Source organism: Argentina silus (assembly GCF_951799395.1).
Source record: "Argentina silus genome assembly, chromosome: 13".
Classification (NCBI taxonomy): Eukaryota; Metazoa; Chordata; class Actinopteri; order Argentiniformes; family Argentinidae; genus Argentina; species Argentina silus.
Window position 1 is genome coordinate 16,591,367 of NC_139667.1, and position 25,148 is coordinate 16,616,514.

General features: G+C 40.7%; 1 protein-coding gene across 1 annotated transcript; it reads right to left on the reverse strand.

Moving 5' to 3' along the window:
* Positions 1–815: 815 nt before the first annotated feature.
* On the reverse strand, positions 816–24,491 carry gabra2a (gamma-aminobutyric acid type A receptor subunit alpha2a; the record flags this gene model as incomplete). Its single annotated transcript, XM_083683055.1, has 9 exons — positions 816–1,118; positions 3,224–3,426; positions 11,512–11,664; positions 12,425–12,568; positions 13,088–13,170; positions 14,761–14,981; positions 17,587–17,654; positions 23,273–23,388; positions 24,421–24,491. The coding sequence occupies 9 exons, from the start codon at positions 24,489–24,491 to the stop codon at positions 816–818; spliced, it is 1,362 nt and encodes a 453-aa protein (XP_083539181.1).
* Positions 24,492–25,148: the final 657 nt, after the last annotated feature.

Genomic DNA, 25,148 nt, shown 5'->3' on the forward strand with positions numbered 1-25,148 from the left:
AAACCTAAATGTAAAGAAAAGCATGTAAGTGTTCGTGAACATTTACAATATGCTAGGTATGAGTAGCTTGGTGAAGAAAATAAGGGTACAAACTGAACGTGGCGATTGTGCTTTCTTTCATGGGTGTCTTCATTACAAGGAAGTAAATGGGTCAGTTAAAGAAATGGCCACTATTCTTTGTGAGGACTGAATCATAACAGTTGGTACTTAGAGGTACATTAGCAAAGGCCTCAAATAGAACAGTAGGTAAAGTACTGTACCAGTTCTTATTTGACATGGATAAATTTAACAATGTGATCTTATTATACAAACAAACAGGAATGAAGATACAACATTTATAGGAATCGTGTACTGAATTAAGTAGCACAGACAAAAAATGGTGCTAGCTATCTTTTGTACATCCTGAATGTTAGCATGTTGATGTGTAGAAGTATAAAACTAATTATAATCCAATCTTAAAAGCTACCAATCATTTACCTTATTACATCTTTGTAATAAATGCACTGCAAAAGAAAGCAACTAGGGGTCAGTTTTCCAAAAGCTTAATAAGTATTACATTTCTCATGACAACCCAGCCGCAAAACCTTTAGAGAGTAACAATTATAAAATCAATGTTTGCAGGTAAATCTTCTGGAATGGGCTTGCCAAAAGAGTACTACATAAGCTACAAAGCTTTTGGGAAACTCACCCCATACTGACTCTAGTGTACGGCTCCATGTGGCCAAACTCACACACAAAAAAAGCAGACAGATCATTAGTCCTGGGTTGGTTGTGTTTAAAAGAGTCGCTGTCTCGAAAGATGTATGTTCTCGTTTTCATTTGGACGGGACCATGTCCTTTATGAGGGGTTCTTTGTTCAGGTACGTGGCCCAGTAGACCAGGTTGAAGCTGCTGAAGAGCACGGGGAACATTATCCGGGACATGCGGTCGATTTTGCTCACGCTGTTGAAGGTCTTCTTGTTCTGCTCGGGCTTGGCCTCCGGTTTTGCTTTACCGGGGTCAGAGGTCGCACTCTTGGATATGGTTGGCAGCGCTGAGTCCTTGGTGATATTGGGAGCGTAGTTTGCCACAGCGACAGCATAGGCATTGTTCTTCTTCATGACAGACGCCTCCTTTTTCTGTTGTGTGATTAAATAAAGAAAATCAAACGTGGCTTTCTTTGACAATGATTGAGTATTGCTCTTGTGACATATGAAATGATAGCTATGTAGAGTTATATTATGTCATGCATTATAACATGATTATTTGTTGTAATTATTATGTCAAACACATAATAAGTCACATATAAAACTGCATTGAGAGATTTTTAAAGCAGCTAGTGTGGTACATTATTTCTCGACAACCCGACTCGACAGCAGCAAGAAAGTGATAATTGTATATTTATATTTGATTGTCAGTCCTGTGTATATAAATGAGTGAAGTCTGCCAAATGAAGCACATTGCTGTTCTATGAGGCCTGGGTTGTAGAAAGATAAAGTTCCACGTTAGCGATAAAGCTTTCGGGAAACTCATTGCCCTTTGTTTTTTCTGTCACAGCTAAGAAGTTATTCTCATCTCAACATGTATTCATTGTGTCATGGCTCTGTATGGAGCCTGAAAGCACAACATTTCATGTCTACATTACTTGACTGGAGAGTCCATCAATTCATCAATATCGGGTTTAATGAAACTGTAGAAATGCCATTGAAGGAAATAGAACACATCTTACACACTTATTTTTTTGGCCTGGCCTGGCTTTACATGTTAACTAATTAAGACAACATGATTAATTATACTGCGCACAATTAAATATTTCAGGTAGCCTGGAGGTTAGAGAGGCCGGCCAGCAATCGGAAGGTTGCTGGTTTGATCCCCACTCCAGGAGGGAGCCGGATATGAGCTGGTGACTGGAGGGTTACTGGCATCATATCCAGGTGCCTGTATTGCAGCTTCAGTTGTTGTTTGTTTTTAGGTTTGCTTTTTGCAGAAAATCTTATCATCTGGAAACGAAATGCATGTTAAATCTGAAGATTAACTTGGCCAGTGTAGAACTTTCCACTTTTTGGCCCTGAAAAACTTTTATAGCAGGACATTTTGGGTCATTGTCTTACTGTATGATGAAGCGCCATCCAATGAATTTGGAAGCATTTACTTACTATGGTGAGCATTCTTCGGTCATCCACTGTAGAAGTGTTCATTGGCCTACCAGCCCGTTTGCAATTGCTGAGCTCTTCATTTTAATGATGTTCTAAACTGTTGATTTTGGCAAGCCTACAGTTTTGGCTGCGTTTCTGATATATTTTTCCAGATTGTTCAGATTGTCTAATAATGGCTTCCTTGACTTTCATTGACACCTCTTTGGCCCAATGTTGACAGACACCAATAGCAGAGTCCAACGGCAAACGCAAAGCCTAGAATCAATATTCAACATTTACAGCTCTTTTATGCCTGCACAAAAGATGTGACACACCTGACTTACCAGAAACATCTGTCAAGCCAATAGTCCTATTACTTTTGCTGCCCTGAAATAGGGTGACTCTGTGTTGTCATTTCTAAATGGTGAAATCAATATGTACACAAATACCATCAAATAGAAGCTGAGAATCTCTACTTTAACCTCAGAGTAATTGTTTGAGTTCAAATCCAAACTCTTTTGGAGTATAGAGCCAAATAAAGAAAAAATGCTTCACTATCCCTTTACCTATGCAGAGCACTGTATATCACATTGTTTTTGATGCTACTGTATTGTCAGTGAAGATGGGCTCCTTGCTTGTGCATTGGTGCTTGGGTCCTCTACTCAGCGTGTGCTCTGTTTACCAATTTGACCCAGGTTACAGTGCCTTCTATTAGTAATGGAACCATTAAAAATGAAAAGAAATTGTTGCGCCAGGCCAATTACCTTTGAGGTATCTTGACGTTTTTAGCTTTGAGATATGTTGCGGTCTGCCAATCTAAAATTGCCTGGACTCTTTCTGAAGCTAAGCCACTATTTCTACTAGTTAAAAAATTCTACAATATAGAACCATTTAAGGTACCTTAGACTATAAAATAGAAACATTTAAGGTTCTTTTGAACCATGATTCATAAATGGCACAATACATGGTTCTATTTAGAACCATTTAGAGAACCCCATATGGTTATTTTGTAAATATGGTTCTATATAGCACTTTTAGGGGTGCCTTTTATGTATCAAAGCATGGAACCTTTTTTGGTATGGACAAAGCTCAACAATAGACTAGGTTACCTTGTCATTGACCACACTTTTGCCATCCCAGGCCCAGCCTCTTTTGGTGAAGTAGTTGACAGTGGCAAATTCGATGAGGGCGGAGAACACAAAGGCATAGCACACAGCAATGAACCAATCCATGGCCGTGGCGTAGGCGACTTTTGGCAATGAGTTACGGGCGCTGATACTTAGAGTCGTCATGGTGAGGACCGTGGTTACTCCTGCATCGACAGAGGAAAAGAAAATAACAATGACCAAGTATTTTTTAATTTGTTCAGATGCTGAGAACTACTGTAGCATAGTGTATCCATTGTTTAAACTTGGGACATTTTAAACATAAAACATAATACATTTTAAGCACAGATTTCCGTCTGGGAGTCTCTCACAAATGGGCCTTGACTCCCGGGTGCCCGGAGATGCCCAGTAATCTTGGAGCCAAGAATTCTCCTGTAAATCCAGTCTAAACATCAAATACTTTATTACTGATTTCTCATTGTTTTAAGCAGAGTCTTAACTCTGTAAGGCATCATACACACAGCAGGTAAAAACATTTGAAAATCAGTTTTGGCTCCTTAAAAGTCCAGGGGTTGCCAACATGTTTTATTTTGCACCTCCTCAGAGTAAGTGTCTGAAACCTTTTGGAAAAGGTTTTAGCCGTGAATGTGTACAGGGAGCAGTACTCACAACACTCTGCTCCATTTGTCACATCATGCACTTGCGCACGTCTGCATGAAAACATCAAGAAAATATTTTATTTATTGCAGAAACAGAAAAAGATTATCTAGAGGGTTCAACCTGCAAATGAGCAAGTGTCTGTCACTTATGCTGTGTCTGATGTTTTAACCATTTTAATAGGGATGAATTAATAAAATCTCCAACAAACCAATGCTTTCGGGTTTGCGTTCTGCCTCTCTTCACATTCAACTTTCAGATGGGCAACATTCTCTGGTGTTCACAACGATAACCTCATTTCAGTGTGTACCAACACATGAGGGTAACGAAAACTAAAATGACAAAACTGATTTTCAAAACGTTTTTACCTACAGTGTGTACGAGGCCTAAGTGACCCAGAAATTCTCCTGGAATCCCAGTATGAGAACTGGGGCTGTATGCAATAGTATTTCTATGTTCATCCAACAATTGCATTTCAATATGTGGCACACAATGGTATTTCCAACCACAAAGAAAATAGTTTATTAATGTTGATGATGTTATGGTACACAGAGAGTACTCCCATGCGTAGTGGGAACACCTGTGTTGAGTGAAGCATGCTTTGAAGATGTAACTACGATGGCTGTTGTCACTGTGAACGCCTTAGGGGACTCACTCGTGCAACTTCTCCCTCTCTCACAGAATCCCCCCTCCACAATCATAGTCACCTCTTTGTTTTGAGAGCACACCACCACAAATTCAAATTCTCTGTGAAGGGGTTGAGAGAAAGGGGTTGAAAAACACTTCAACTTTGATGATAAGAATACCTCAGCCACAGACACCTACCTCTGCTTACTATCTGCACAATTACATGTCAACGTTTTGGTCATGTGTCTTGAATGTCTTGATAAAGGTCAACTGGACAGAGCTAAACGTGTGTGGTGGATAGATTTTCATCATTGATGATACACCTCTTTGCTATCATAGATTTAATTTCACAAGTTTGTTGAAGTGGAGTACCTTAATACACCCATAACAATGTCATAAGAATGACAAAGCCATTCATGACTGATATGGCAATTTACTTCATCTTTAACTGTTGTTCTATTCTAATTATCAATGACTTCCATGTGTCATTTCACTCAAGTGAGAGATCGGCTGTCAATAACTTCTGTGATGTTATAGGACAGGTACTACATCATTCTTATGACAGGTTTATGTAGGCATTCAGGCATTGTACTGCAAGCAAAGTATTACCCTATATGGAGCACTCCACATGGTGCACAAACACACTGGATGCTGGGTGACGGTAATCAGGATGCGGAAATCCTACCCTATCACACCCCTAACACACCACTCAAAGGCTTTGAGAGGCTAATGTGTTTTCCTTTTGATGTTGCTTCACTCTCTCTCTCTCTCTCTCTCTCTCTCATACACACACACATACACACACACAAACACACACACACACACACAAAGACAGGTCTACAGATTTCCTCCCCTTTCCTGAGTTTCCTCTTTTAGGATCAATGGACATCTTGTACAGTGAAAGCAAATGTAAAGAATTTTCCTGATTGTTTACAGATGGCCTCTGGTTTCATATTCATGTGTACATAGAAAAGAAAACCTTGGATAACAGGACTGTAGAGGGAGCTGGGAGGACAAACAAGTCTGCAAAAACATGTATTATAATTGACAGTCCAAATTGCCACTGTGTATTCTGTTCCACTTTTGTAAAGGTGACAAAACAGATAATAGATTATAATAGAGTTAGCATTTCTTTCTTCAAACCCTTGGACTAAAATGACATTGAAATGAAAGAATCTGTGTTTGTGTGTGTGTGCGTGTGCGTATGGTGCACGTGTGTGTTTGTTCTCTCATGCCAACTGATACATTTGTCCTCTTTTTCACTGCATTTCAGCAAACATCAAACTACATCAAACATCACACAAGCTAATTGGGGAACATAACAATCAGCCGATTGCGAGAATCAAAAGCCCTATGGGAATGTTTGTTGGATGGCTGGAAGTGGTGACTGCATTAATAATTCAACCAGGACAACAGTAGAGCTCCAGACCTCAAAGAACAGAGACAACAAGGGACGCCTCTCTAAAAAGGATTCCTTTAGAACTCCTTCTCTTAGCCTTTGTTTGGTAACACTTTATATTTGGGGTGGTGATAATGTCAGCATCCATAAAACGTTATCATAGTTTGCACATTTGCACTTCTCTCCTCAAATCAACCAGTGATGGATATACCAAGCTATCCAATTTAATGAATACTACTGCACCTGTGACAGTCTCCTGCTGATGCACCTATCCATTTTCCTTGCTTCTTTTAAATCCAAATGTGCATAGATTGCAAGTAACTGGTTGTAGGGGCCTGACTACTCCCTGGAGCGGATACGTTCCATGGCACCATTCTATTGATACGTCAATGCCATTCCAGTAATAAAATTGACCTGTGAGTGAGCAACAAATATAGATAGATAGATAGATAGATAGATAGATAGATAGATAGGTACTTTATTGATCCCTGAGGGGAAATTAAGGCGTTACAGTAGCTCACATCAAACAACAACAAAATAAAGTGACAATAGAATAATCAAATAAAATAGACATCTGAAACAACCCTTGAACTAACTATCTCACTACCTCCTTCAGAACAACCTCCTTGACCATCACCAATCCGGCTTTAAGGCTGGGCACTCTACTGAGACTGCTCTCCTTGGTGTCACCGAGGCCCTCCACTCTGCTCGAGCTTCCTCCCTCTCCTCTGTTCTCATTCTTCTGGACCTGTCTGCTGCATTCACAGTAAACCACCCGATCCTTCTCTCCACCCTCTCAGAACTGGGCTCTGCACTCTCCTGGTTTGTATACTACCTGGCCGATCGCTCTTACCAGGTGATATGGAGCTGACTCCTCTCCATGAGCCCTCACCACTGGGGTCCACCAGGGCTCTGTCCTAGGGCCCTTACTGTTCTCCCTCTATACCAAATGTCTTGGCTCAGTAATTTCCTCACATGGTTTCTCTTACCACTGCTACGTAGACGACACTCAATTCTTTCTCTCTTTCCCCCCTTCTGACTCATAGGTGGCAACACGTGTCTCTGCGTGTCTTGCAGACATTTCTGCTTGGATGTCAACCTCAAGCTCAACCTTAACAAGACTGAGCAGCTCTTCCTCCCGGGGAAAGCCTGCCCTCTCCAAGACTTCTCCATCACAGTAGAGAAATCTACTGTGACCTCCTCCCAGACAGCCAAGAACCTTGGGGTGATCCTTGACAACCACTTATCCTGTGTGGCGAACATCACAGCGACAGCATGCTCCTGTACATTCTTCCTCAATATCAGAAGGATACGTCCATTCCTCACCAGAGAAGCAGCACAACTTTTGGTCCAATCACTTGTAATCTCTCGCCTTGACTGCTGCAACGCACTCTTGGCCGGGCTCCCTGCCTCTGCCATCAGGCCTCTGCAGCTCATCCAGAATGCTGCAGCCCATCTGGTGTTCAATCTCCCCAAATTCTCCCATGTCACCCCCCTCCTTCGCACCCTTCACTGGCTCCCGGTAGCAGCTCGCATCAGATTCAAGACCCTGGTGCTCGCCTACCGGGCGGCAAAGGAAACAGCCCCTCCGTACTTGCAAGCAATGGTCAGCCCCCAAACCACTGCCCGATCACTCCGCTCTTCCACCTCGGCTGGCCGCCTGGCACCGCCGCCTCTAAGTGGATACAGCAGCCGCACTACTCGGTCACAGCTTTTCACTGTCCTGGCGCCCCTCTGGTGGAACGAGCTTCCCACTGCTGTTAAGACTGCAGAGTCACTAACTATCTTCCACCGTAGATTGAAGACCCATCTCTTCAGGCTACATCTTAACTGTCCCTCCTAAAGACCTCTTCATCCCCACTACCCCCCGTGCACGTTTCTATCCTGTAAATAAATTTAAAAAAATTAAAAACAAAAATATCTTCCTTTCTTCTAGCACTGTGACTGCCAATAGCCCCTGGTCCTAGCATAGATTATTTTTTCTTATGATGACTGATGGATAGATGATTCACTTACTTAGTCAAATGTATTTGTTGTAAGTCAGTTTGGATAAAGGCATCTGCTAAATGCCATAAATGTAAATGTAAATATACAGTAAGAACAGTCCAGTATGATTTACCATCCCCCAGCCTGACTCTGATCACCCCGATCGAGCCAGCCAGAGGAGGAGTTGTACAGTCTTATTGCGGCAGGCAGAAAAGATCTCCTATAGCGCTCCTTAGTGCAACGTGGACTGCAAAATGGACCGGTAGCTGAGCAGGGCGAGAAGGAGAAGGAGGATGGAGTGGAGAGTCGTCGGTGGAGCTGGGGGGAGGGAGACAATGAGCCCCCGAGTCAAACCAGTTGAAGAACTGGTTCAACTCCTGCTTGTAGCCGGTGATCTTCCTCACGCTGCTCCATACCTCTCTTATGTTGTTATCCTGCAGGCTGTCCTCCATCTTCCACCTGTAGGTGAGCTTCCTCTGCACCCACTTCAGTTCTTCCTTATCACCAGACCTGAAGGCTCTCTTCTTGTTGGTGAGGAGGGCCTTTACGTCACTTGTAATCCAAGGCTTGTTGTTGGGAAAACACTGCACCCTCCTAGTAGGTACGATGTTCTCCACACAGAAGTTAATGTCGTCCGAGATGCAATGTGAAAGACCATCAATGTCCTCCTCATGTGACTCACAGAGAACTTCCCAGTCCGTTGTCTCAAAACAGTCTTGTAGAGCCTCATCAGCCTCCTGTGTCCATCTCCTCACAGTCCTAGTGGTCACAGAGCGCTGCTGGGCTAGAGGCTCATACATGGGCTTGAGGTGGACTAGGTTGTGGTCTGCCCGGGGGAGGGGGGGAGTGCTGTAGGCATCCTTCACATTAGCATATAACAGGTCCAGTGTTTTGTTCTCCCTAGTGGGGCACTTCACAAACTGGGAGAACATTGCCAGTGTTTTTGTCAGGGTTACATGGTTAAAATCCTCGGAGATTGCAATGAATGCGCTGGGGTGCTGGGTCTGTAGTCTCGCGATAACAGTGTGCATAGTCTCACACGCTGCCTCCGCATCTGAATTTATATAAATGCTTACTTGAATGAAACGTGTCGGATGGAGCTCTCGGATTGAAAGGTGAAGTACAGTAGATAGAGCATGGTTAAAAAAACTCTCTGTACTGTGAAGTTGCGATTGGTATCGCAGTATTTTTTAGGCAAAAAGAAGACATGTCATGTGCGAGATGAGTGGGGAAACCACTGGCCTGCACCTACCGATATTTATGTATTATCAATGGCACCTGGGTGTGAGGGATATGACTGAGGATGTACTCGAAATGTGCATATCCCACTCTGACCTGTGGAAGCTAGCAATACGCAGGAAAGCGTCTCGTCTGGTGAAAAGCCAGCAGAAGAAGAACAGAGTGGGGAAAGAGATTGCAGAGAGCCAGGATTCAGGAGTTGCTAGCTATGCCGGTAAGTTACAGGAACAAAAGTAACCTGTGAATAATGGTCGGCAAAAGCATTTCCTACATGTATAAAATTAGCGTAGCCATTTTGCAAGTACTACGTTTTAGTTATGTTCGTTCTGTCCTATTGATAAGCAAGCATGTGACCTTGTAGCTAGCTAGATCACAGCTAGCTACAACATGGACATAATGAACCTATGGTCCTTGCTTCTAGGCTTCAGCCAGCGATAGAAAGTCATAGTTTGCTACTAGTTTGCACAGGTAATGTGCCATTATCAGTTTTAGATTTAAAATAAGGCTATAGAATGATGGAGCTAATGGTAGGTAGCTAGCCAATTCAAGCTGTAATTGTTGCTAGCATGCCGCAGCTAGTTTTCTTATTCATGATTGGGTTTTTCATGTAAAATGGCTTTAAATGTTCCCACTGTATATGCCACTGTTTTTTGCCATATAAAATGTTGCATTGTGCCCATTTTGTGCTCAAATATTGATGACAGATTCACGATGACTTGACTTCCCCTTCCACATTCATAAGATCATTTGCATCTACTCTGCACAATGCCTTTCCCTGATGTGCTAAGAAGTATTGTGTAATGATCAGTCAGGTAAGCACTTCTGATTTCTAAAAGGGTACAACAGCCATGCCATGAGAGAGTGGCAGGAAAGGTAGAATCTGCAATTCTCACGCATCATCACATGACATTAGGTGACTTCCATTGTACAGACCAAAAGTCTGCCGTTTATACTTGATTCTCGTCAACCACAAACCCCTACCCCTGTAGACCTGAGATTGGATAGGTGTACCTAGTGAATCTGCAGATTTCACCTGGCCTATCAGAGAGCTTACATTAGATGAAATGACTACCATATGACTTACCTCTATCCAGTCCTCTCAGATCTATACAAGTGGCTAGAGGGTAGGGGCTTAAGGTTGTTGTCAGATTTGTGTCTGTGAGCAGGAACTCAACCTGTGGTGTAAGTTGTCATATTGCTGATTCTACCAAAAACACTGATGGCAACATGAAAAGATGGATCGCTATCCAAGGATAGTTATCCTTTGACATCTTTTTGGGTTCAAATATGTTGAAGGACCCCCCCCCCCCCCCCCGTTCCATGACATCATCTACTCTGCAGACCCCCAGACATGGTAAGTCAAATACTATAACGATCAGTCCTATATTAAAGTGTGGAATCACTGTGACTTGTAAAGTTAGTATGGTGATAGTGTGAATTAAGACTTAAAGATAACAATTGCTACATCTGTATACTCTGGCTGTTTTGCTGGCTGTGTCTCAAAGTAAGCCCAGGTGTTTTGTTTTTTCATGGCATGTCTTTTTTTATTGTTTTTACTTACTGCCCCCTGTAGTTTCACATCAGATTCCCCTTATCCAAAAACCTCTGTAGGTAGATATGCTATGAATCATACATGAGTATTGCTTTGCATTTCACATTACTATAGGGGCGATACATGCTTAATATGTTTATTATGAATAATTAATGAATGAGTTGGTATAAGTCATTTTGCAATTATAATGACTGACCCTTATACAAGTGTATTGTAATAGCCTCTAGTCTACTATCATACTTATAACGAACATGAAGACCGCTTACTGAGTTTTCACAAATGTTTAACATGCTGGTCCTCCATGTACTGGACTTCACCTCAGAACTCCAGCCAACGCACATTTCATTCAAGGAAGTATTTATACCAATTCAGTTTATTAGGGGGCGCTTGTGGCATAGCATACTAATGCGCATACCACGTAATCGCAAGGTTCCTGGTTCGATTCCGACCCTCGACATATCTTGCATGTCATCCCTCCTCTCTCTCACCCATTCTTCCTGTCTCTATCTCTCAATAAAAGCAGAAATGCCCTAAAACATATATATTTAAAAAATTCAGTTAATTACACAATTGTGATAGAGGGGCAAAGACCAATTATTGGTTGTATGCCAAAAAGGCAAATTCAGACAGAAAAATGTATAGTTTTGACATCCATTTTCGATTTAATCTGACGAAAAAATAAAGCTGTTCCATACTTTATAAAAGGCTGATACAACATTTATGAAGGTGTTATGAAGTGTTTGTCAGATTTTATGAATGTGTTATGTATACCCCTTTCATATAAATTGTTATCGAGAAGTTTGACCTGAAACCAAGGTTTTAAACACTCACCAAAGACAGTCCTAGCCGGCACAGATTCACGGTTGAGCCAGAAAGAGACCTGGGAAAGGATGACGGTCATGATACAGGGCAGGTAGGTCTGAATAACAAAGTAGCCAATCTTCCTCTTCAGGTGGAAGTGGGCCGTCATAACCGTGTACTCGCCTGTAGAGAGGAAGAGAGTCGAGTGACTGAGAGAGAGGAGAACGGACGAGTACCACAATATAGATTATGTTAGTATTTTGAGACGCAGGAACTATCAAATGGTATCAATAACTGTTGGGAGTGATTTTCCTTTTTGTCTGCCAACTCTCTCCACTCTCATCTGGGGTGTGTTCAGAAGGGTGAAACATTCAGAAAGTTGCAGACATTATAGATTATTCAGGGTGGCAAAGAAGTTATTTTCTTCTATCCGTTTTCCTCATGCAGAGATATGCGTCCTGTGGCATTCCAAGCTCGTTTTATCGCATTCTGTCTATTTGAAATGGGTTACTTTGTGTACTGCAAGTGTGCATTTAGACAACTGAAAGAGGCCTGCACTGTCACACCCTACAGTACATTTCATGACCTGTGCTCTACTGACAGCCAAGTATGGTCCTGCACTGAACTACTTATTAGGATCATCCTTCATATCCATATCAGTTCTGTGAGAGCAGGCAGGTCAACTATATCAGTCCCCTAAATAGTTCAGGGAGAACAGGGGAACAGCTCCACTTACAGAAACATTTTACCATCATACATTTTACATCATTACATTTTACCATCTCAACTCGGTTACAGATGGACCTTTTGTGTTTTCAGTTATGCTATTTTCGGCCAAACTACACCACCGTCATGCTCCCAGTGCAGCATCCTAAAAACCACGTTGACGGTAAACTCTCGTCTCGGTATCAGTGTGGTTGAAAGCGAGTTAGTGTATGCTCACCAGTGCTGGATTTGATGGTCTCTTTCCCCACAGTTTGGCCCAGCAGATCATACTGGTTCAGTCTGGATCCGTCATCAGCTACCTCCACCGACTCTGATGCATTTCGAGTCCAAACGTATGTTACCTCTGCCATAGTGTAGGCATCTGTCAAAAGGAACAAAGGGCAAAAGTCTAATGTAATGGCCATCGCCAGTGAATAGCGTAGATAAATAGACAACTTGGATAGGTGTTTGTCTGTTCAAGTGTGCTTGTGTACAAAATGTGATAGGCAGTCACTGCACTGATGCCTTGCAGGATAATCACAGTTGCCCACCCCTGATCTACACAGCACTAAGGAGAGGGATGGAACACTGGACCTGTTATATGCTAATGTGAAGGATGCCTACAGCACTCCCCCCCTCCCCCGGGATGAGTTTCAGCCTACCCTAATGGGTCTGGATCTGATCATGTTCTGGAATCTACATTAATCAACACATGATTATCTCTGTTTTTATGAATTGAGATACAAGACTTCAAGACATTTGATAGAACAGGGCATATACTGCTTTGTAGAGTGGCATTTTGTATTGTTGTAAAAAGCCCAATGCAAAAAAAACTGGTGTGTGTGTGTGTGTGTGTGTGTGTGTGTGTGTGTGTGTTCACAAGAAATCTATTCACTCTTACAGCTGCCAAACTTGAGTGGGCAGGAGTGAGAGTCCATGGGGAAGTCTTCAAGGTGCATGGGACATTCAGCCTGGACCGTTAACCTTACAAACACAAAGATACAAATTCACAGGGTCTCCAACTATGAAGTGAATTGATGTTATATATCATGTCGGCACCACCTGGGGTTTTCACTGCCTAATCAACCTTTTGTTTTTCTTGAATATTCCAATACATTTAAAAGCATTTAAATTACTTGACACCCTACTTCCTACAGTAGATGACAAAATCTTAATCAAGCAGTTGATGAGAATGTCAGCAATGGAATGCAAAGCATTGGAAAAGCTTTGGTCCCGATCCCCAAAGCTAAATCCAGAATGCCGTGATTGTCAAATCTATATTTTCTGATCACTTGATCATCAGTAGCTTCTAAAGCATCTAGAATCTACAAGACTGTGATGAATCTTACATATTCTATTTTCAGGGTAGCGTCTTTGTATGGTGATAAAGCAATTGAAATGCCATTTTCCCGAAATACGGTGCGCTACATCCTACCCTGGTGCTTTTTGAAAAATGAGGCGTGAGGTGCAAATATCGTATTAGCATATCTTTTTAAGACGACACACCCCTCTCTGCGAGCTAGGCCCAGGTGAAGCACAGAGGTTTGCCAAGAGAGCAAGTCAGGCTCAAACCTCAGATTAGGCTTGCGTATCTGCTTGCACCCGTTTGAAAATCACCCTGACTGTATATTGATGTGATGGACAAATGTACAATTTTGACTAAATTTCACCAAACCAAGTAAAAAAAAGAAAGCTGACCTCCTCAAATTTGAGTTTTAACCACATTTTAACTGAACAACATTAGGTCAGTATCGAAAAGCAATTTAATCATACTCCTATTTAATACTGGTCCTGTACTGTAGCTGTGGTATCGACTTAATCAAGAGGCAACTTTTGTTTATTTTATTTTTAAGTCACATTGAGACCAGAGTCTCTTTTTCAAGGGAGCCCTGCAATACATGCATAAAGAAAACAAACCAAAACTAAAAAAGATAAAATTTCGTACATGACATGAACACTCCTCTGTAACCAGGTCCCCTCAGAGTGACCAAAAATGCCCAAGCGGTACTAAGGATTCTAGTTTGAGTATCGCTTGGAGATGGTTCCACTTTTTCTGACCATACTGGCTAAAAGCTGTTTTTCCAAGGTTGGTGGAAACATGCAGGACCTCGAGAACTAACCACTCCTGTGATCGGGCGGAATATCTAGTGGTTCTATAATTTAGGAGTTATGTGATGTAGAAGTTTGATGTGGAAGTTTTTATAAAAGGGCTTCATAAATAAACAGAAAGCAATGCTGTTTTCTCCTTGTAGAGAGGGATGGCCAACCTACCTTCTGATTAATCATAAACTTAATCAATTTAATCATACTCCTATTCAACACTGGCCCTGTAGCTGTGGTATGGACTTGAGGACAACAAAGGGCAAATAAAGATCAATTGATACCAGACCGGGGTCAAAACATGTTATTATTTCAAATTCAACTTGCCAGGTACACTGGGTGTGATCTGTGTTTCAACTATACAACTATTTCCACTGCACCACCAAGCAAGCAAATCATGCACCCCCAAAAATACTTTTTTTTTTTTTTTTTTAATACTGTTCTGACCTAGGTCCAATTGATACCTCAGTGTACCTCATAGTGTACAGCAGTGTGCCATCCTCCATTATCCTCAGGAGTTTGTTTGGCATGGTCATGTTGTGGGCCACTGACTTCTTCCCGTTGTGGAAGAATGTGTCAGGCGTCCAGATCTTACTGGCCATCAGGTTGTTCAGTCGGAGGATGTTCATGGGCCCGTGGAATTTCAGCCGCTCATCCTTCCAGCTTTGACGGAAGAATACGTCCACAGTGTATTCCTGATGAGGAGACAATGACAAAAAAGACTGAAGCTGGACTGGAATGAGTAAGGTCCTGGCCAATGGTTTCTCTAACAGAGATGACAAGTGTCTGTATGTGTCCATTTCCATATGATTTGTCAGGTAACACTTTACATTAAGGTCCCCTTTGTAAAGGGTCTAAAAATGGTTTATAATTAGTTAATACATCACTTATAACCAGTTTATTATTTATCATATATATAAATCATTGACAAACTGTTATAACTCAAAGTTTACAAACAGAGTTTAGATTGCTCGATATTCACGAAATAGACAGCTTGCAGTTATTAATGCTTTATAAATGCACTTATAAATGCTTTGAAAACTAACCCTGATGTGAAATCATGCGATGGTTGACAGTTGGGAAAGTTATTTCCTGAATTGTGACGATGATTCAGCAGGCACCAAACCGATTCAACACATCTTTACATACAGATTTCCCAAAGTAGACTACAGTACAGCTGTCACCACATTTCTTGTCAACACGTTCTTCATTTAAACATGTCCATCGTGCAGGTTCCCAGAATTTATTTGTTTATATATCTATCCACTTTCCCCTTCTCTGTGTTCACCGATGTGTGGTTAGTGTTCTGAGCTGGTTTGGTTTAATCAATGAGCAGACCACATTGATAATTAAGTGAAATGTGAGTACTCTTCTATTCTGTGTACTTGAAAATCTCTGAGCATTTATTATTGAGTTAGCAACATTTATAATTGATGAAATATCAAATATCAAAATATCAAAAAACACCCTAACCATGTATTAATGAGTTACCAACATTAATTAATGTGTTATCAACATTTGTAACTGATAAAATGTTACCTTAATGTAAATTGTAACACCTTTGGTCATTTATGCTGTACAAATGATGTGAAATTATGTTTTCGTTTTGAAATAGTGAAACCAATATGTACATAAATACCATCAAATAAAAGCTGAGAATCTCTACTTTAACCTCATTTTTATAAACGTATAGATCCAAAAGAAGAACAAATGCTTCACTGTCCCATTATTTACGCAGGGCACTGTATTTGACCATAACGGGCACAGCAGTTGTCAGGGATAATCCCGCATACCACCAATATATGGAAGTAGGCCTAGTGTATATTTTCGCATTATGAAATTCTGTACGCTATATTCTCTAAAACATATGAAAGTTGTCAAATTCCACTTCTTCAATCCCTGGTAATATTTGGAAGGAAGCATACAATAGGCCTATTTAAGGCTACCCCCCACGCATGATAACCCCCACTGATCATTGGAACTGTGTTGTACAGCTATCTTTAGTGGAAGCAAATTGGGGCGCTATACTGTACATCTCGACCATTTAGCCAATTAGAAAAGAGGCGGCATTCGTTCCTCTGTTTGTTTATGCCTGAACTTCACGGTTAAAAAGGGACTTCATACGTATACGTTTTGTCTTCTGACGGACTAGTCGCCTTAAGCAACATCACAATTCACATCCAAAAACTGTATGAGAGATGGCAAGAGGGTTCTATCCAAACCCACTCTGAATCTGGAAAACCTACTCATGCAAAGTGTTGAATGAATCAAACAATGCTGAGTGAGGCATGCTGTTGCTGTTGTCTTCAAGACATATGATAGCATACAGTATCAAGGATCCTGGTAGTCTATAAAGATAGGCTCATTATTGTCACTATTATATAAAACAAGTTTCTCTATAGGTCACAAATAGGCTTGCGCTGGTCTAAATTAGCCTGCCTGTTTCAGCCTTGGTCTTATGAGTCGGTGCCTACAATTGTACCTGGTTTGTTATTTCAGTGGACATGCAGCAGAAATGCTGTCAAATACATCAGATAGAAAGATGCCACTATCAGAGCTACCTGTACACTAAGCAGAGAGAGATATGGCCCCTGTGTGAAATTATTCACTGTGAGTCTGAGGGAGCCACCACATTAATTATACATGTGCCATCTCTTCTTTTAAGACACTGGCTTGATCGTAACCATTTCCCCCCTCTTCCTTATCATTTAAAGATGTGAGAGTCTGCTGAAGTGGAGGGGCTGAGAGTGTGGTGTAGGAACTAAGAAAAGCTTTTAAGACCCAGCAGGTAAGAGCTTGGAGAACAAGGCCGGAGGGGCGGACGGGAGAGAGAGGGTTAGACAGAGAGGAAGATGGAAAAAGACAAAGTGACAGAGAAAGAAGGCTCCTGTGGTGTGTGTGTGTGTGTGTGTGTGTGTGTGTGTGTGTGTGTGTGTGTGTGTGTGTGTGTGTGTGTGTGTGTGTGTGTTTAGCGAGGTGGGGGGGATCTATCTGTATGTAGTGCAACATCCATTATGTGCAATGAATTGCACATCAATACAAATACATTTTACCAAGTGGATTTATGGTATGAGCAAGTCATGATAATGTAAGAGTTAGCCTCCCACTACCTCTTGCCATTGGTTATAACAAAACATTCTTAAGATATTCTTCATCAGAGACTCCAAAGGGTCATTGAGCTTAACTCTATAAGTTGTAGGTCTTGTTTGGCATTGGATATCTTATCTCCAGACCTTGTGCTTGCTTTCTAAACACACATTTTCTCCTAAATACAGTAGTATAATATATTGAAAAACTCACCATATCTGTGTCTGACACTGGCCCGAAACTGGTAACATAAATATCGGTCTTGACCTCTGTCACCCGATCTGTGAAATACACACAAAAAGACAAAACCATAAACAAATAATAATAATATTTAATATTTTAATTTATTTCAACTCTAATCCAGTTTGCAAACATCGATTTCTCCTGCTGATGATGCAAGTGTGTTAAAGACGTGAGTCAAAGACAACTACACTATTCTCAAGTTCAGGTCTTCTATCACACCATTCTCATACTAACACACACTCAGTCAAGGCTACTCATCACCTGAGCATGGTTCCAAACCATCTACATTAAACCCTTTGATCTCTTCCTCTGCGCAGAGATATGGCACCAATGCAACCTGACTGCATTAAAAATAAATCCAGTATTTTAAATATAAATGAATAGATAAGATGAGATCCTGACCATGATTTAAAAAGCTGGATATGTTTGATTAATAACTAACTTTTGAAATTTAACACATTGAATATCTATGTGGTTCTCTGTAAATAAACAACTCACTTGCATCACATGTTAATAAGCACATTTTTGAGAACTGTGAGGTACTGAACATTTGTGACGGAGTAGTCGAGATAAATTCAGCCGCTGAAAGCCATGATTTCACATTAAACTTAGATGACTCTGCTGTCATGGCAACGCTTTGTCCACGATGGCTTATTTCCATTGGCTCATCGCTCATTCGCCTGTCTCCGACTCTCTACTGGTGGGAACCCCCCCCCCCCATACATACACACACACACACACACACATACACACAGTCTGTCTTGCTACGTCAGCACTGACGTCATACAGGGGGAAAAAAACCTTACTAATCTCAGTGCCCTTCAGGCAATTTGGTGTACCCAAATAAGGGTAACTCAGTAGTCTAGAGGGCTCTGTTCTGATCTGAACAGATATGTGAAGAAAATATGGTAGATAGTATAGTATGGTAGGAGGTCAGTTATTTGCTTTCACTGGTCTAATTTGATCACTTTCTGATGAGCATGTCTTCATAGGTTGTGTGTGTGTGTGTGCGTGCGTGCGTGCATGCGTGCGTGTGTGTGTGTTCTCCACTGGAGAGTCAAAGACATCTACACTATTCTCAAGTTCAGGTCTTCTATCACACCATTCTCAAGTTAAATGTCATCAGTCTGGTTCATGTCCTCTCTCTCTCTCACTTACACACACACACCTCCTATGATAGCTAATCTGTGGTGAGCTTTCTGGCGCAAAAATAGCTGTCACGTATCACCCAGGCAGCTCTAAATAATGTAAAAGTGATTTGAGACCTTGTAAAAAGTACTGTTTAGATACAACATCATTGAACCTCTCTCCCTCAGTTGCATGTGTGCAAGACTGGCTAGCAAATAGCCACACCCATGTTTCCCATACCTCCTCTAAAACTCACAAGGAAGAATACGCAGACTATAAATAAACAACTCACAACAGCATCATTTCCGGCAGCGCCCTAGTGTTGAGTCAAAGCCAGTAAAGGTTATATGTGCTCCTGAGGTCTCGACGAGTGGTAGCTGAAGCACAGAGCAGCCATTCAACACAATCACTCTTATGACTGAGGTTGACAGGGCCATTCTTCTTAGCCTAGCCTCCTCACCATTCCAATCTCAAACACTGCCATAGGACGCTGACAGTCACACCTATAAACATAAACATCTAGACAGTGACCACTAAGTTAGAGAGAGGAGTTAGTCCTGGCTACACAATTTCTGATATGAAAGCTTTCTTTCTTTGGTTTTCTTCTTGCCAGTGCTCAATTCACTCAATTTCAGGGAGTGTCTGTGGCCAGACTAAAAAAATACTCTCTGCAAGGAGTGTTTTGATTATTATAACATTTTAATCACATTTGATTCAATCACTTTTACAGTGTTTGACATAGTGGATTTATTGATTTAGTACATCTTTTACACACACACTATACAATATAACTTAATAGAAAGCAAAGTTTATTCCACCCTTGTATTTCTCAAGTAGGTCAACACTATTGTGTACCTCATTTACACTTTATTTTCAAATGTTTAAAGAAAAACTGATGTGACCTAAAATACGTGTTTTTATCTGTTATAGGGTCAAGAGCTACTTATTTTGAATTACATTGAATTGTCAATAACTGCCAGTGCTGATTTAAAATAACAACTGGAACTAGTGCAATTCTAAAACCTGAAAAAACATTTTCCCCCCCATGCACATCTGGCTCGATTGTGCATCTGTCTTCATTTGAGTTCCCAGCAGCCCACAGAGCTCCAATTCCACAGCACATTATGGTGTCTTTGTCATCTTAACACCCCACATAACAAGGTAAGCATAAACATAAATCATAGTACCTTATGCGTGGGTTATTCTAGGAGCAGCAAGAAGCTAAGAACAAAGTAAGTCCTTATTAAACAGAGCCAAATCAGGGGACAACTCACTAAAAATGAATTGCATGTGCAGGATGCAAACTCTATCTGTGACATCTTAATGACTGTTCACAGAAGTATTGATGCAAATAAAGTGAGTCTGCAACCACACCCAAACAATTTGCGCTGTCGATGAAAGGAATCACATGGAACTGACAACTCTCAAAGCACTGCAACAAAAGGTTTAACACAGGAGATTATGGTAATATACTATAAATAATAGATTGTACAATGACAAAGAAAATCTGGGATTTTTCTCAGTTAGCCTAAATTCCACCCCAATTCATCTTTTTAGTCCAAAATAACACTGCATTTGTGAAACTATCTGTGAATCATTTCAGTGAAGGATTCAGTATAGGAGAGATCAGAATGTTTGTAAACAAACGCCTCTCTAGCCTGCTGGGGACGTAGTAGATCAATATTTACTAGCTAGCTTGCTACCTAAAAAGCCTGCAGAGCTCTGGCAAACGGACTTGTGGACAGATAAGACCAGAGTACCAGAGTGATTGTAAGAAGAAAGTTTGCAGAAAAAAGGCCCTGCCCAAGACTCAGACATTACCCCTTTTGACCACATACAAGCCTCTTTCACAGGAGCAGAATTTGTGTTTACAGACGTGTGATCTCCATTTTTCAGAGAAAACGTATGCGGGTGTAATTACAACAATCGGTTGTAAGTGTTTATTAGCATCTATTGTTAAAAGTGGTTATTAGGATCTATTGTCCAAGAAAGTACTTTCCTTTTGTGAATTGATCGCGTAGAGACATTTTACCAGGTGTTACCAGGTGCCTATATGCAACATCGGGCATTAATGGGTTCATTTAAAAGTAAAACAATGAATCTACCAATCCCAGATTGCCACTTTAAATAGAGTGGCTCAACAGGAAATGTCCACCGGTTTGTGGGTGACCCAAGAGAATTGCCGCGGGTCCTGAAGCCGAACGCAAGCAGCTAGAGACTCTAGGTTTTTTTATTTATTTGAATTTGGCTTTCCGCTAGGATTTATAGAACTCTAACTGCAGCGATCTTAAGACAATGAGTGCTCCTAGTATTGAGTGACTGAAAGTATGCTGCAGACTATCGGCTCCAGAACACAAACGCTTTGATTTAGTGCCATTCCATAAAGCGCCATGCTTTTTTCTTATTCACCACACATGAGATCCTGCCATAATCTGATATATACAGTATATTGAAAATGATTTAAAGATTTAATGCTTGATTCTAGACATGCTATTTTCTCAGCTTCCATAAAAACACATGAAACCTATATATCTAAATCCCCCTAACTGTCCTGAAAAAGAAAATGTATAACAGTTGATAGCTCATGTTTATTGGATTGTTGTGAAAGATGAATTTATGAGATGGGGGGGGGGGGGGGGGGGGTAATTCTGTTAAACTGAAAATGGGGCTTAGACTCCAGAGGGAGTGTGTGTTAGAAATTGGAAGCAAGCTAACAAAACTTCAAAGTGATTGGGTCAGCCCTAAATAAGAAAATAGGACTGCTTAAAATAGCTCTTTACTTCACTTTTTTGTTACACAACATAATACATTGTTGTTGTCCTTGTGATAAGGAGGCTTGCCTGCCTCTTGTTTTGGTACAAAGAAGGGGCTCGGGAAATGTGATCACTCTCAAATTCATAATCAGAACTATGGATGCAAGGACTAACATTTCATGATATTGAAATTATTATGTTAAACATATTTCAGAGGTATGCATTGTTTGTTTACAAAGGCATTATTTATAAACAATGAAGTAAAACAAATGTATATTTTGGGTTATAATAAGGTAAGACAGTTTACTTGAAATCCATTTTCATGTGTATTTCTGGTCAATCCATAATGCATACCGTCTTGAACTATCATAATTTTGCTTGCAGCTGCATAATAGCTATCAAAACCTAAAAAAGTGTCATACCTCATTAAAATACGTCAGATGAGAGTTTAGCGACCCTGCTCTACTATGCCAGTGATTCCCAGAAAGCAACAAATACTGGATATTTATTATGAATTAAAATGTCCATTAAACAGCAGAACAATTGCTAGATACAAATCCCAGATACAATTTCAACACACCATTTTGCTCTTTTTTTTACACTTTATTTCATGGGTAACACTCGATTCATTGGATTTTGGGTTACTGCACAATGTTTCTTTTTTAAAACATTTTGAAAATGTTTTTTATATGCATTTTATTGATGCATTCATGCAAAGTGTATGTTTCATGCTACTAACTTGTGTAGGTGCTACCCTTTAAAGAAAAATTCACTAAATCCTAGTGTAGTCTGTCCTACAGAGGTATGCCTGGCAGCCTTAACTGGAGTTAAGTAAAAGACATCTATCCCTGCCAGTAAATGATCACTAATCTGCCACAGGTAACTAATATTCACTGTTGGCCATAGACAGTGTGTCTGCTGACAAACTGACAGAGCAACTAGAATCAATCCTTTAATATTAGAGAACCATATGCCCATATGACACAACTACATTACATAATTTACAGACCCATATACAGTATGTCATTCATTAAAAACATGACATACATAAATTCACACTCACAAAAATCTGCCAGATATCATGGTCTGCAAAAAGACAGTTGAGTGGCATTTTATGAGGTGGTCTTTAAACATACATAAAGGACTAGTGGTGGGGGAAAAGTCCTAGTGACTGATGTAAAATACATTTTTTTTTTTTTGCTTTTGTGCATGCTGTACGCCATGCTGTTCTACACTTGCTTATTGACCGAGCTCAATCTGTGTATGACCGACTGGGTTTAAACTTGGGTCAACTGTCCACCCCATCACCGGTTTGAGCCTGCTGACCTAAAGCCTCTGTATTTGCATGGGCAGCAAACATAAGTCTTCAGGTCTCAGACAAGGTTACTCATCACGCAAGTGTAGTTTATTGAACCAGCTCCTCTGCATGTGTAAACCACAAGTGAATTTGCGCAACTCTAATACTGTTAGAGTGGACCTAATGTAAGGCACATAAACATATTATATTAGGTCCAGGTGTTTTTCCTGACCACCTGACCTAGAGAGGCCCTTGTTATAAGTTATTGGCTATAAGGGCCTGGAAATGTCCTGGTCGCGTGGTCAGGAAAACTCCTGGCGCTACTTGGATTGATATCAAATGAGTGTAGATCTGAAATGGCACCACACCCAATGTAGCAATCAGATCTGAGAGGTCATCAAGAGGAGACAGCCCATAGAATGCATACATTATTGAAGCTAGTACACAGCCCCAGTTGTATTGCATGTTAGTTGCTCACCCCCAAGTCCAGGTCTCAATCTGTTGTCATAGCCATCCAAAAGGCTGTCCAAGATTTTGGTGAAGGTTTTGATATCACTGTTGAAGGCATCTGTTGCATTGGATTCTGCTCTTGATCTTATGGGGAGAAACATAAATCATTATAAGATAGAGCGAGAGATATGTGAGAGATGTGTGGGAAAAAAATGTCAGTCAGATTAAATAACATACCTTTCATATCCTTAGGTAACAAACCTGGATTTAAACTCACACTTCCACCTCCTCTTGATATCACTTAATGCTAGTTAGTAGAGCCCCCTTTCTCTCAGTCACAAAAGCACACATACTACCCCAGCTACTAAATGTATGTTGGTGTTGTGTTTTTAATTCCACAGGAAATAAAGAAATGCCTGCACAAGGCAATTGCTGCTAGCAATTGTTGCTTGTTGCTAAACTTGCACCACCAAACAAACAATGTTACAGCCACAATAGGCTTCATCAGGCTTCTTTTGGTCCAGCACATTTAGATATTTAATTCCGCAACAGTCACTATTCAATGTATTGGACACTGACCATTTTCTTTCTTGCAACCCTACAATATCAGAGAAAATAAATAAGTTATATGAAAAAAAACCTATCCATCTTTTTTTTAACGATGGAATGTGTGTAGGGATTGTCATCTCATCTGGCATGAAAAAGTCAAGTAAAATATCCTCTGTGCTGGCTATAGTAGACGCACTTCTGGAAATAATGCTCTTTTTGAGTACCTTTTTCGATTATGTGGCTTAAGTACTTTGTAATTATCTAGATGAGACATGCAAATGGTTTACCGCTTTCAACAGACAACAAACAGGCTTATCATTTGAATATGTAAGAGGTGAATAGCTGTGTGCGGTAGCCACCTAGAGTCTGCGCATGTTTCCGTTGTCCACGCAAGTGCTATTATGTTATCACGACTTGTTCTTATAAACATTTTTGCAAGTATATATTACGAATGAGAAGAATCGGCCATCTCTTTATTTGTTCGCGGTCTAAAACAGTTGACGCAAGTCAGGAGGTGGATCGGGCTGAGAAATATGCAACAGTTCTCTGTGCGCGCACGCACTGCTCATTCTATGCTTTTCTGATTAAATGTATGTTACTAAAGAAAAATAATGGAATTAAACTTACCGTGACTGCCACAATACAACCAAAGAGAAGAACATCGCTAGAAAATGCGATACGTCCCATCGCTCTCTCATTGCTGATATGCAAACCTACAGAAGGGGGGATGTGCAATATTAAGAGCCCGTAATTTCACTATTGAAGACAGCTTATTTTTCCACGCTGATGATGATGAGCAAAAATGGCATTCATTCCAAATTGTTGCATTGCTGTCTACAAATCAATACAAAAAGTCGATTTCGAATAATCCTTCTCACAACCCCTCCATGTCAAGTCCATGCATATACTCATCAAATTTGGAGAGGCTACATGAAAACAAAATAACAAATAAATATGTGAAGTGATACATTTATGTTATGAATGTGTGGATATGAGCAAAGATTATCTTAATACATTCATTAATAATTATTAGGAATGTCTTTGATAATGGATCTTCTGAGATTTTGGAAATGGTTTTGAAAATCGTAGCCTAACAATCAACTTGTCGAGTTCGTCAGTGACAATGAGGCGGTTGACACCTACCTGAACAGCGCGATGTATCTCCCTGTGATTTTTCGAATAACTCAGATGTAAAGTTGTGCCCAAGTGCGCTGGGAATCAACTAAATCACACCACAGAGATTTGCAGATACACACCGACTGAGCGCAAGATAGATAAAGACGACCTTGACGAATTGCAAGTTCCCTGAGAGACAGAACATCGACTGAAGCTACTATCTATCCATTCCGAAGTGG